Here is a 14,285-nt window from a genome sequence, read left to right as displayed (position 1 = left end):
AGTAAACAAATGTATGAATCATAGCAACTACAGGAAGAACTAATTTGTCTAATAAGAGATTAAACACACACACACTGATTGGCAAGGTAGCAATACTGTATTTTCAAACAACACACTCTGCTGGGCGTCTCTGTGATAACGTGTTGCAGTCCATCCCCGTGCCAGCAGTGAACGCCTGTGTCACTTGTGTCACAGCAGCAGCTCTCCCTGTGTACCCTGATGAAGCGGTCACCACCACTGAGAGCCCCAGTCACAGAGAACCTCCAGCTTCCCAACCATCCACTGCAAGGAAGAATTCCTACTCTAGACTCATTTGGCGGTTTAGGAGCAGAGTGGCCCACAGGCAAAAGCACGATTCCCCTCATACGTCAATACAACTTGTGACCCAACTTCCTAAGAGCACTAAGTTAAGAATCTGCCGTTAAAAATATTCCAGTGAACTGTTTCAGGAAAGATGGGCTTATCTTCTGCCTATCCACACTCATCCATAAGTTTTTATAAACCACTAGGGAATTTGCACCCCAGGCTGAACAATAAAGTTATAGGGTTAAAAGTATATAAAAATTCTAAGAAATAAGATTTGCTTCATTTGCCCAGAATAACATGAAAGTGTGGTCCTGATGGCTTCCACTTAGTAGAAGGCATTTTCCCAACGTCATGTCTAACCAGAGCGATCCACAGACCACCAGAAAAATGGACAAATTAGAGTTAGGTTTTAAAATCCCAGTAACAGGACAGAAAAAACCATGAATTCATGGTGGCTAAAGGGAGTGATGATTCTTCTCTTCCTCCTAAGGCATAATCAATGTGAGGATAAGACCCCAGCTCCAGCTAGTACAACATGACCTGAAAAGCCTGCCCTGACAGTTTATGATTCCACAGAGAGCAACAGAAATCCTAACAGGAGTTCATCTCAACATCAACAGAAGAGAGGTGGAAAAAGTGATCCTCTTTGACTTTATTTCCCTTATTACACAGATGGAGAGTAAACCAAGTAGTTTAAAAAAGAAAACTTTATGAAACCTTCCATACCTAACATCTAATTAGAGCAGGCAAATAACCAGAAATGAGTCATATACCTTCATTCCAAGACATTTCTTCAAGATATACTTGAGCATCTACTGGTCCCAAATTTCTTAGATCATCTTCTGTAAAATATAAAATGAGACACTTAATTTTGATACTTTAATCATAAGCATGAAGAATGCTGAGAAGGCACTCCAGCCTGGTCCTACAATTCTAATTTACTTACCATTTAAAAACTTAGCTTATCAATCAGGCAAATAAAAGAAATAAAAGATATCAGAATCGGAAGGAAGAAGTAAAACTGTCTCTATTTGCAGATGACATGTTACAGACAATCCTAAAGACTCCACGAAAAACTGTTAGATCTAATCAACGAATTCTGTAAAGTTGCAGGATACAAAATTAACACCCAAAAATCAGTAGCATTTCTATATACTGACAATGAATTTTCTGAGAAAGAAATTAATCTCATTTATAATAGCATCAAAAACAATAAAATACTTAGGAACAAATTTAACCAAGGAGGTGAAGGATCTCCACTCTGAAAACTACAGGACACTGATGAAAGAAATTGAACAAGATATACATAAATGGAAAGGTAGCCCATGTTCATGGACTGGAAGAATTAACATAGTTAAAATGTCAAAATTACCAAGAGCCACGTATAGATTCAGTGCAATCCTTATCAAGATTCCAGTGGCATTTTGTGCAGAAGTAGCAAAAACACTCCTAAAATTTATATGGAAGCACAAAAAACCCCAAATAGCCAAATAAATCCTGAGAAAAAAGAACAAAGCAGGAGGCATGATGCTTCTTGATTTCAAGCTATACCAGAAAGCTACTGTCATCAAAACAGCGTGGTACTGGCATGAAAACAGACACATAGACCAGTGGAGTATAACTGAGAGCTCAGAAATAAACTGGAGCATATATAGTCAACTAATATTTGTCAAGGGAGCCAAGAATACCCAAGGGAGAAAAGACAGTCTCTTCAATAAATGGTGCTGGGACAACTGGATATTCACAGGGAGAAGAATGAAACTGGACCCCTATCTTACACCACTCACAAAAATTAATTAGAAATGGATTAAAGACTTGAACTTCAGATCTGAAACCACGAAGCTCCCAGAAGAAAACACAGGAATAAAGCTCCTTGACATGGGTCTTGGTAATGATTTTTTGGATATGACGTCTAAAGTACAAGCAACAAAATAAAAAATAAACAGTGGGAGCACATCAAACTAAAAAGCTTCTGCACAGCAAAAGAATCCATCAACAAAGTGAAGACCTATGGAACGGGGAAGGATATTTGCAAACCATATATCTGATAAGGGTCAATATCTAAAATATATAGAGAACTCATACAACTCAATATAAAAAAAAATCAATTAAAAAATGGGCAGAGTATCTGAACAGACACTTCTCCAAAGAAGATATGTGAAAAGCCAAGAGGTACATAAAAAGATGCTCAGCATCACTAATCATTAGAGAATTACAAATCAAAACCACAGTGAGATATCACCTCACGCCTGTTAGAATAGCCACCATCCAAAAAGACAAGAGACAACAAATGTGGAGAAAAGGGAACACTTGCGCACTGTTGGTGGGCGTGTAAACTGGTGCAGTCACTATGGAAATTAGTGTGGGGGATCCTCAAAAAAATCCAAAATAGAAATACCATGTGACCCAGCAATTCCACTTCTGAGAATATAGCCAAAGAAAACAAAACACTATGTTGAAGAGACATCTGCACCTTCACAGCAGCAATATTCACGACAGCCAAGACATGGAAACCACCCAAGTGTCCACTGACAGGTGAATGGACAAAGACACTGTGGTAAATATATGTACAATGGAATGTTATTCAGCCATAAGAAATGGGGACATCTTACCATTTGCGACAACATGGGTGGACCTTGAAGGCATTATGCAAAGTGAAATAAGTCAGACGGAGAAAGACAAATATTATATGATCTCACTTATATGTGAAATCTAAAAAAAAAAAGAGAGATCAAACTTTTGGTTACCAGAGGGGAAGGAGAGAGGAGGGGGCCTGGAGGAGGGGCCAAAAGGTAGGAACTTCCAGCTGTAAGATAAACGAGAACGAGGGAGGGACTGCAGCACACGAGGACCAGGGCTGACACGCTGTAGGAGGCAGACGGACGGCAAGACAGCAGATCCTAAGAGTTCTCATCATCAGGAGAATTTTTTCCTTTTTCTTTCTTTTCTTTTTATTGTATCTGTATGAGATGATGGATGCTGGCTGAACCTACTGTGGTAATCATTTCCCAATACGTGTAAATCAAACCGGCATGCTGTATGTGTGAAACAGTGAGGTATGTCAGTTATTTCCCAATAAAACTGGGGGGAACCCCTAGCTTACTGTTTTTGGCAGCAGTTTTAAGGCTATCTGACTTCAGGTGACTAGAAAATCCAGAACATATCACTTCCTAGAAACTTTAACAGTCAAAATCTATCCTATTTTTCACACATGTGCAACATGTACAACCATGAAGTTGGTTTTGATTATTTCTTGGGATCAACTAGCGACCTCTATTTTGTGAGAAATAGGGAAATTTTTGTCAGATAAACTATACAGTCATGAATCGCTGAACAATGGGATGTGTTCTGAGAAATGCGTCGTTAGGTGATTTGGTCCTTGTGTGAACACCATAGGGTGCACTTACACAAACCTAGATGGTACTGCCTCTACGCACCTAGCCTGTAGGGTAACAATCTTATGGGGCCACGGTCGTATATGCCGTCCGTCGTTGACTCAAATATCGTTATGCAGCGCATGACTGTATCTGTAACTAAGGAAGGCAGCAGGCAGCTGGGCAAAAATAACTGTATTTGAACCTTAGCTGTAATATTTTACTAGCTTCCAACCTTAGGTATATCGAGTTATCTCTTCCTTATCTACTTCAGAAGGGTTCCTACCGACTTGAACTGTGTCCCCTCAAAATTCCTATGCTGACGCCCTGACCTGCAATGTGACTGTATGTGGAGACAGGCTTGGAGGTGATTAAGGTTAACTGAGGTCCTAAGAGTGGAGTCCGACAGAACTGGTGGCCTGATAAGAGGAGGAGGAGGCAGGTCTCTTCCCAGGTGCACACCCCAAGGAAAGCATCCTATGAAGACAAGAGGAAGAGGCCGTCTGCAAGCCAGGAAGACAGGCCTCACCGGGAACCGTACTGACTGGCACCTTGATCTGGGACTTCTCAGCCTCTGGAACTGTGAGAAATAAATTTGTTGTCTAAGCCCACCAGGCTGTGGAATTTCGTCATGGCAGACAGAGCAGACTAACACAAGGGTGTTCTTTCATTCAAATGAGATGAGGCTCAGAGTGCTTTAAAGACAAGCTCTGACCAATGTCAGTCGTCTCAGGGGCTATGAGTCCTCTAGCTTTTAACTGCTTGCAAGAGAGCAGTGGGTAAGTTAAAGGAAGAATTACTTTAAAATATTTCCGTAACCCTACGACACAGCTGTGTGGTGTTGATGTTCCATTGCTCTTTCTTGGGCCAAAGTCTTCCCTGCAGACGGAAGGTGCACAGAAGCCTGGAATTCCACCTAAACTTGGTAAGTGTAGGTCCAGGTAGTGTAGGCATGTACTCTTGCTTAAATCAAGCGTACTGTGGGACAAAGAAGTGAGTCCGAGGGAGAAACACCTGTCTTTGTCCTTGAAGGAACGGTCTCCTTCCTGGATGCTCTATTGTTCTAGGAGGCAGTGCCTAAAGGAGCGGCTCACATCCACCCCCACCCCAAGGAAAGTTTCTACAGCTGTCTCACTAGTCTCTTGTTCACCTGCTGAGAATGCTTCCCTTTGTTCTGTTGTGTGAATGCCTGCAATTTAATTATATTTAATAACTGCCTGTTCAAAATTTATTGGTGAGTTACACAATTTTAAATAGAGGAAAAGATTATACAATATTTGGAACTCACTATGGTTTTCTATTAAGGCACGTCAAGTTCCTATCACTTCATATCTCCTGGGTACCAGCAGTCTATTGAACTGTTCCCAGATCACGAGGCAGAGACTCCGCCCGGTGCTCAGGGGTGGCTCCTCCGTCGCTATGCCTGCAGAACAGCTTCTGCAGAGTCTGTCAGCAGGCAAAGTATTTCTGAACAAGACAATTTCCACATTCTATATAAAGCATGCTTGGCTATAGTTATTCCATATTCCTATTTAAAAAAAATTCTACCTAAAAGTCTCATATAGATGGAGAAAAAAAAATCTAATGTTCCAGTTTCCTACTCAGCAGGACCAGGGAAGCGTGCCGGAAAGGGGAACGGCAATTGAGGGATAGGGGAACCAGCGCTTAACAGACTCTGTTTAGGGAAACAAGAGTACATAATGTGCAGTCAAGTCGCCTACATTCCAGGCTATCTTGCAGGTCTCTCAGGTCATTCTGAAGTCATCTAAAGCAAACCAGACACGGCCGCGGTGACAACCAGACGCAGAAGCCTCTCACCTGACCCATCTTGGACACTGCGATACACGATCGCACAGAGACAACCCATTCATATATACCCACTGCGCCATCTGCATTTTAAAATAATCAACGAGGAGCAACTGGCAAATAACTGCTGGGCACGTCAGCTTCGCGCTGTTCACCTCACGCACCCTGTCCCGCTTCTCCGCTGGCAGCTCTGGCTATTCTCACCAGTTACTACCTCATATGAAACCCTTTCTATTATTCCCCCTACTCAAAACCGTGGCTTTACATTTTTATTCTTCCTTCTTTATGGACAGGAACTTCAGGGTAGCCACTCATTTCTTAGCTGAAAGATCAGCTTAGATCATATCCCACAGTAAAAGGAAGAACAGAATGCAGAAACGGTTCGTACTTTGCCCAGGTCAGAGTTAAAAGGAGTCTATTAGAATGTCCTCGTTTCTGTGGCTAAGCATCTATGTGTTGACCGGATTATTCAATACTCTGTGCACACAGTCTGCGTTTCTGGGGGGATTCTGGTTTTAAAACTCAGCGTGTGACACAAGGGAGAACACACTGTATGACTTCCCATTACAGGGAATGCAACAGGAAAGCTGGCTCGCGGTGCTGGGCGTGGGGGAGGGGGGATGGAAGGGGTCGCAGGCCCCGGCCACTGCTGGAGGGCCGCGTGTCTGAAGCTCCACCAGGCTGCCCTCGGGACTGTTGCCCTCGTTCTCTGTATGCAGGATGTGTTTCCATAAAGTTTAAAAGCAGTGCCTTGAGACTCCAATGCTACATGTTTTAATAGAAATGAGGAAAGAAAAGTGGAGGAAAGAAATTAAGAACCTCATAAGAAAGGATGGTAACCTAAGAGCTTCTGAAAAAGGCTGGGGCAATTAACTCAGGAGAATGGGATCCCTGGAGAAGTGTATAATGAGCCCAGGGAACAGACGAGGGAAAGGTGGATGTAAGTGCGGGGGTGGGGAAGGGACCATGTCTTTTGTTGAGAGGCAGGTGTCCAGGGAGTGGGGCGCAGCAGCCCCCCATGACTACAAGGAGGGAGCACAAACAAATCAATGGGTTTTTTTCTTTTTAAACAATGATCTCTGCTTGTCCACCATTGCAGCTATAATTAGAAAAGTTAATTCGTCCCTAGTCCTTAAAGTAACTCACAGGGACTCTGGAATTAGCTTTGATAATTGCCTACTCCTCAGTCATGGCACCTGCAGAGCAGATACGTCTGTTTTCTTTTGAGTATTACACATTATAAGTATTTCTGCTCATCACAATGAAACACACTAACAGGCATCTCAAAATGCAACTCCCATCTCAAAGTTTTCCTGTTAACATGAAACTATGAAAAATGCTGAGAAAACACAAACTGATTTAATCAAAGTGATTTAGGGAAAGGAACAGATCCAAGATTTCAATCTAGAATCTTAGCTACAAAATGGTAATAGTTCAAACCAAACCAAACCAAACCAAACCAAACCCCAGCCATTTGGAGAAAAACAGATTTCTGGCGTCTGTGCTCTCTCCTGAGCCCAGCGACAGTACATGGCCCTGATTCTTCCGAAGTGAACGGGCTCAGCCTTTCCAGGGTGTGCAGGAATGTCGAGGCCCGGCCACACCCTGCACCGTGCTCACTCACTTAGTCCAACATGGAGACGAGAAAAACTTCCAAATTGACTTACATAGTGAAAGTCTGAAGCACTATGGTTGGAGAGGATTCCCGAGGAATGTAACGATAAAATAAAACACTTTATGTGGTTACTTGAAAAAGAATCTTTCCGCCTTTAGAAGCGCAGGCCCTTCTGACCTTGTGTCCTAGTGGCTCGGTCTGACAGCAAGAGGTGAAAGGATTCTGTGCTGATTGTCTCACGGCGGGATCTAAGAAAACACTGGCCGGACTCATCAGAGAGGTTTATGAGCCTGCAATTCAAAGAGATTAAAAGGAAAATCTAGGGAGATTCTTTGGCACTGAAGAATACCATTAAATAACCATTAGCAGCTTGGGGCGGCAAAGCCCACGAGAGCTCTCGCTGGGTCATTCACAGCTTTCTGAAAGAGGAAAGGATTTTTCAGCTCCATTTGGGAATCAATAAATATTCCTTACTTCTTACACGACAATGGAATTCCAGTCTTTTTAAACTTCCTTCTAATGACAGTAAAATTTATAAAACAACTCTGTTTCCTGCCTAAATAATCACTCTTCCTAATCCCAAGAAACCTTTTCTGACTGTAGCTACAATTCAAATTAATAAGTAAAAATAAATAAACAACAGTGACAGAAAGCCTCAGGAGAGGAACTTAACCTTACTCAGTGTGGCTGAGACACCAAAAGGCTCACTCGACCCAACACTGGCCACAGCTCTGCCCGCCACTCACGAGCGGCCACGTCCTGCTACTCAAGCGGCAACCCCACATGCTCTCGATTAGCAGTCAGTCCAGTGTATTTATTTTTATGACATTTAAAATATGTAAAGTTTATTTCAAACTTGAAGAGGTCATCTGTGTGTGTTAAAAGCAAACAGCAGTGTTTTCCTTTAGGTCTAACTTAGGACCTCCCTTTTTAAAACCAAGTAATTAATTTTGAACAATCCCCTCATTCTCAGAAATCATTTCACTACACATAATTAAGTTTTGCATACAGGAAATAACTTGAAGGTAATCAGTTTCCTTGTCCTTAAGAGTCTCTGTTCTTGGAACAGTGTCTTCCTTGACAAGATCAGAATCAGGCAACACTTAACTTGAAACCTGCTCATTAAATTATAAAGATCTATACTCCCTTTCCAGATGAAATTAAAGAGTCACAATTGCAAAGCTTTCCATCCCGAAGGAAAATGACAAACTTGGGGTTTCATTATGAGCTGAAGAATGCGGAGCTGTTATAAACTGAGTGTAAACCCAGTGCTCATGAGAGGCACCAAACGACACCCAGGATGGGAGTCAGGTTTCAGTGCAGGGCTCGCAGGGCAGCAGCAGGGGGAGGCCTGGCCTCTCCTTCTGACCCTCAAATATGCCTCATTCTTGACTATTTGGAACTAAAAACAGTAGGTTGCTCACATCTATTCAAAACTTGGCAGCCCAGCATGGTGATTAAGAGTCAGAGAATGGCTTTCAATTCCCCTCTATCGATTACTAGCTGGGTGACCTCAGTGCAGGTAACCCCTCGGAGCCTCAGACTCCATCTTTGGAGAACAGGTACCAATATCTCCCTCACAGGTTGTCAAACAATAAACAGCAGCTGTTTAACTGTCACTATCAGCTCAACATGTCTGTGCTGACCTGTCTACACCAGACCAGGCGCAATGACAAACCCCATCCATTATTACAGGGGCCCCAGGGACCACAGGGCCCCGTCTGGATTTATAAGTGTTAACAGGTTGGAGGTACTTTGCCCTTGTCAGTCCCATTAAAACTGACCCATTATTACCAAAGCTGTAGTCCATATAATTATTTAGTCCTTCTCAAGCATCAAACAGAACTGGAAGATGGGAACCACAGAAAAAACACCTCAAAATAATTTGTGGATTAAATTCAGAGAGTAGAAATGATGGTGGACTAGAATGCCAGGGAGGGGTGGGATGGGAGGACTTGAGTTGAACAAGGACTAAGCTGTGGAGAACGAGAACGGGAAGGGGTCTGAGTAACAGCAAACTGCACATGCAGGTGTGTGGGACCCCTACATGGACCAAGCGAGAAGATTCCCATCAGGCTGGGAACTGGTGATAAGGTGGGGGGAGTAACCAGGGACAAACCTAAAAGCTCCTGCCCCATTTAAATTCCAGGTAGAAGAGCAGCCCTGATGGCCTGGTGGTCAAAGTCCAGCAGCTCCGCTTCAGCCGCCCGGGTTGGGCTCCTGTGCACAGAACCACACCGCTCGTCTGTCAGTAGCCATGCTGTGGCAGTGGCTCACACAGCAGAATGAGAAGGACTTACCACTGGGATATACAGCTATGGGGAGGGAAAAAAAAAAAGAGGAAGATTGGCATCAGATGTTAGCTCAGGGGGAATCTTTCCCAGGTGACAAAAGAGAGAGGCAATTCTAACGAAATTTTTAAAAAGAAAAATAAATAACCTCCAGGTGAATGGATGAAGGTTGTGTTGGGGAGGGGTGGTTATAAAAGCTCTCACACAGAGGAGTGAGAACACAGGAAGCCAGACCAATCACAAGGGAAGGGACCGTGGGAGAAGGCCAATCAGCAGCCACGGAAGTAAGCGGGGTACACGCTGTAATGCGGGTATGGACAACATGTAGCTGTGAGAATACAAAGATCACACGGGAAAAGAACATTAAATGATCTGAAAATATTTGCACATCGTTTTTCCAACAAGGGGTTGATCTCCAAAATATATAAAGAACTCATGCAATTCAACAATAAAAAAACAAACAACCTGATCAAAAAATAGGCAAAGGATATGCAGAGACATTTTTCCAAAGAAGATATACAGATGGCCAACAGACACAGAAAACGATGTTCAACACCACTAATTATTAGGGAAATGCAAATCAAAACTACAATGAGATAGCACCTTACACAGGTCAGAATGGCTATAAATACCAAGATAAACAATAACAAATGTTGGAGAGGATGTGGAGAAAAGGGAACCCTCATACACTGCTGGTGGGAATGCAAACTGGTGCAGCAACTATGGAAAACAGTATGGGATTTCTCAAAAAATTAAAAATAGAAATACCATATGATCCAGCTATCCCACTACTGGGTATTTATCCAGAGAACTTGAAGTCAATGATCTAAAGAGATTTATGTGCCACTATGTTCACTGCAGCATTATGCACAACAGCCAAGCCATGGAAGCAACCCAAGTGCCCTTCTACAGATAAAGAAGACGTGGTATACAGATACAATGGAATACTACTCAGCCATAAAAAAAGACAAAATTGTCCCATTTGCAACAACATGGATGGACCTTGAGGGTATGATGTTAAGCAAAATAAGCCAGACAGAGAAGGACAAACACTGCAGGATTTCACTCATGTGGAAGATAAACACATTGATAAAGAGAACAGATTAGTGGTTACCAGAAGGGAAGGGGGTTGGAGGTTGGGTGAAAGGGGTAAAGGGGCACTTATATATGGTGATGGACAAAATTAGACTACTGGTGGTGATCACGATGAAGTCTACTCAGAAATGGATAAATAATAATGTACACCCCAAATCTCACAATGTTATAAACCATTATGATCTCAATAAAATTACTGGGGAAAAAAAAGAATGTCAGCACTCATTTCTAATTCTTTGGTCGTATACTGGGCAATGCAGAAGTACTAAGAGTATAATAAGAAGCAAAAATTTCAAGTCTGAGGGAAAAAACAAGCAATGAGAAAGGGGACCCAGTTTTGGTTTTGGACCCATTGATTTTAACTGGGTCAAATACCTGAGTAGAAGAGGAAAGAGAGGTTAAAGTTGGAAACACAAACTTCCTAAATCCTACATTTTCTCCATTATTAAATCAGAACTCCAATGATGTCCAAGTATACCAGGATTTTAACCATAGTCTTGCCCATAGGTTTCTATAGCTTTATTTCAAACCAGCCAATTTTTTTTTTTTTGAGGAAGATTGACCCTGAACTAACTACTGCCAATCCTCCTTTTTTTTTGCTCAGGAAGACTGGCCCTGAGCTAACATCCGTGCCCATCTTCCTCTACTTTATACATGGGATGCCTACCACAGCACGGCTTTTGCCAAGCGGTGCCATGTCTGCACCCGGGATCCAAACCGGTGAACCCCGAGCTGCTGAAAAGCAGAACATGCGCACTTAACTGCTGCACCATCGGGCCGGCCCCTAGCCAAATTTTTAATTCAAAATCATTGAGAAATTCTCTTAAGATATATTTTCACTGCAAAAACAGTTATTTGCATTCAAGTAAAAGTAACATAATGTGAGTAGTCACCTTCTTGTGACAAATAAGATGGAGCAGGAGGACCCCACAGAAAGTTTTATCTATACTTGCTTCTCCCTCTGAAGAAAATGCCACTCCCGAACTGTCTACACGGATTTTCTGCTTCATTTCACACACTTACTTCTCCCAGAAATAGTCACCAAAAAAACATGCCCCCTGATGCTTATCTTCAAGTTTTACCTGAAGCACATTTTTACAGCCAATTTTCAAATTCCTAAAATCAAATGGAAATACTGATGTGACCATAAATGGAAACCCTAATCTGACTCACACAGTATTTTCTAAGGGTCAGTTTTAGGACTTAATTTACACAAACATCTACTGGCCTGAAGTCATTATCCTAACAGTTGACTCAAATTCATATTATCTGCATTTAAAAGTATTATCTCCCATCTTAGGGAGCTAATCAGTCTTTAGCATTAACTTGCTTTTCAGGGAAGATTGTTATGTTGAGCTTAAGAAATTACATGTTGAATCTGACACACACATGTTGGTGGGGCTTTAAGACACGTTACTCATTCGGTCCAAGATTGACCTGCTTGTCTCCCATTGTCAAGTGTGTATCCTAACAGAGACGTGAAGTGAACCGTACAGCACAGCGCCAGAAATGCCCTCTGCACCGCGCTGAGGGAGAGGAGCCGACCAGCTCTGAGCAGGCACTGACTTCACAGGGTGTGGTCCCGCGCGCTGTGAGCCGGCCGTTTCAAGTACCCAAGTACTTGGTCAGTGCTGTAGCGTGAAGCCTCCACCCGAGGGGACCAAGATATGTCTTAATACAAAATCACAGACCGCCAAGGGTTCCAGACACAACCCACTTGTTTCTTTAAAACATGCCATGTGACTGACTTCATCTGAAGGTTTGTTCCTCTCCAGGCCACAGAGAAGTAACTTGACTCAAAAGCTGTGTCACTCGACATCAGAGATCTGAGTGGCTGTCACATTACACGCTACGCAGTCATGATCCCTATTATTTTCCCAGGATGGACTTCCGAGGTGTTTTTTTTTAATAGGTGAGAAAACTCTCCATGATTTATAAAGACCAAAATCTCTCCAACAGATATTATTCATGTGAACATTTTATAAATGTTTTTATAAAAAAAGACTTTCCGAATGTCTCATGGGCCGTCTCAAGAACTACATGCCTTTCACGAGAACACAGGCAGCAGCCCTAGCAACAGCGAGGTGACACCTAAGCACAGGAACCGGCTGAACCCACTGGTTAACAGGCTCTCAGAACGCGGACGGTCTGGGAAGTGAGGATCACTCCTCCCTTTTAGATGCGCTTTTCTGCAGCCCGGCCAACACTGCCCCAGACTGTCCACTAAGATCAGGGAAGCGGACACGAGGGAGAGAGAACACGTGCACTCTCCTTCGGCTATCCACCCTGGACGTTTCTTCATGAGAACTCATGTGATAGTTTCTTCTGTGAAGCAAAGAAACACGGACGTCAAGCACTCCCTTAAAGATCTTTCAGAGGAATAAACGGCCGTGGGCAGTACTGACGAGTCTCTCCTCACGAGAAAGCACCAGCTCCGAGCTGTGAAACACGAGAAAGCGCTCGCCCTCGGCTCCTGCCCGAGCACACGGAGCTCCACCTTCTCTGGGACTCAAGTGAGCAGAGGGCAGGAACCATCACATTGAGAGCACAGCCCACGACAGGAAAAGACAGCTCTACAGTGAACCGTCGCTACGTGCAGAAGAGTTCTGACAACACAGCTACCTCCACGTCCCCAGGGGTGACCCAGACAAAACAGGGCTCTGACCTGCTCTCGATAAATTCCCTCTCTCACGGTGAGCTATCCCGGTCTTTAACAGATTTATCACTCTCAAAGGTTTTCCTTCTATCAAATCAAATCCTCGCTCTTCAAAGCCCAAGTCCACTTCCTTCTTTTGAGGAACCACACATTGAAGATGGGTCAAGAGGGAAAAAAGCTATGTCAGTATTCGAAAGAACCAACACCACAAAACTAGGTTTATTATGAGATTTCTTTTTAAACAGCTCTAGTATGAAAGGCTTAAACACAGCAAGTTATACTTGGATGAGAGACATCTATTTCTTACTCTAAATGGCAGCCAACCCCAGTTTAAACGGGAACAGCATCCTTGCCACCTGGACCTCTGGTAACGAAGGAAGTGTTTAGTACCTGGATCTGAGGCACTAAGGTGTCATGAAAAGTGGTATTTTCTACTGTCCTAGAATAACTCCATTTGGTAATCACCCACCTGAAAAACTTGCAAAGCAAAGTGACATTATACAAACTCCCAGCTGAATATGCCTTTTTATCTGAATCATGAATCAGGCCCAGCTCTCACTGTATTTGTCTGTCTAAACTTCCTTGTGACCTCATCAATGACCCACAAGAGCCCCCTGCGATACAGGAGGCCACATTGTCCCAATAAAACCCAAAAGCTCAAGAGAAATCTACATTTCCAAGGACTTCTCAAAGGCAATGAGAAAGGCTTGAAGATGTCAACTGTCCATTCTTCCTACATCTTTCTATTGCTCACTTGCAACCTGGTTTCCTAATTCTGTCCACCCCACCCCACAGCCCAGCAGGAGAGAAGTTTTTGACGCCTGATCTCTCCCTGCCTCTCCTCTCTCTAGGCAGCAGGCCCTAGTCAGGCTCCCGGACAGGTTCTTAGTAGCACACAGGCTATGCGGGGGAACGAGGCAGAGCACACCCTCCAGCCTCAAGGCACAGTTGTGTGGACCATTCTTCCCTTACACAGATGGGCACCGCAGAGCAAAGGCCAGAGCCGATGTACAAGCACCATGGAGAGTCATCATCTCCAGCAGAGCTTGCCACTTTGAGGACAGAGGTGACTTCTCACACACACACATGCACGTGTATTAGTCAATACTTTCACAGAAATCCTACTATGTGAACCAAGGTTA

At 43.3% G+C, this 14,285-nt stretch overlaps 1 protein-coding gene across 2 annotated transcripts in view; it reads right to left on the bottom strand.

Annotated features, from left to right (window-relative positions):
• DNAJC24 (DnaJ heat shock protein family (Hsp40) member C24) overlaps positions 1–14,285 on the bottom strand; it is a 54,436-nt gene that overhangs the window by 2,741 nt on the left and 37,410 nt on the right. Inside the window, exon 3 of one of the 2 annotated variants that reach the window (XM_070491428.1) lies at positions 1,080–1,148. The exons of the other annotated variant lie outside the window; for it this stretch is intronic. Within the exon in view, the coding sequence (XP_070347529.1) occupies positions 1,080–1,148 (69 nt within the window). The remainder of the gene's footprint in view (positions 1–1,079; positions 1,149–14,285) is intronic. 2 annotated transcript variants of the gene reach the window in all.

Source organism: Equus asinus, chromosome 20, assembly GCF_041296235.1.
Source record: "Equus asinus isolate D_3611 breed Donkey chromosome 20, EquAss-T2T_v2, whole genome shotgun sequence".
Taxonomy (NCBI): domain Eukaryota; kingdom Metazoa; phylum Chordata; class Mammalia; order Perissodactyla; family Equidae; genus Equus; species Equus asinus.
This window is presented reverse-complemented; position numbering and strand designations above follow the sequence as displayed.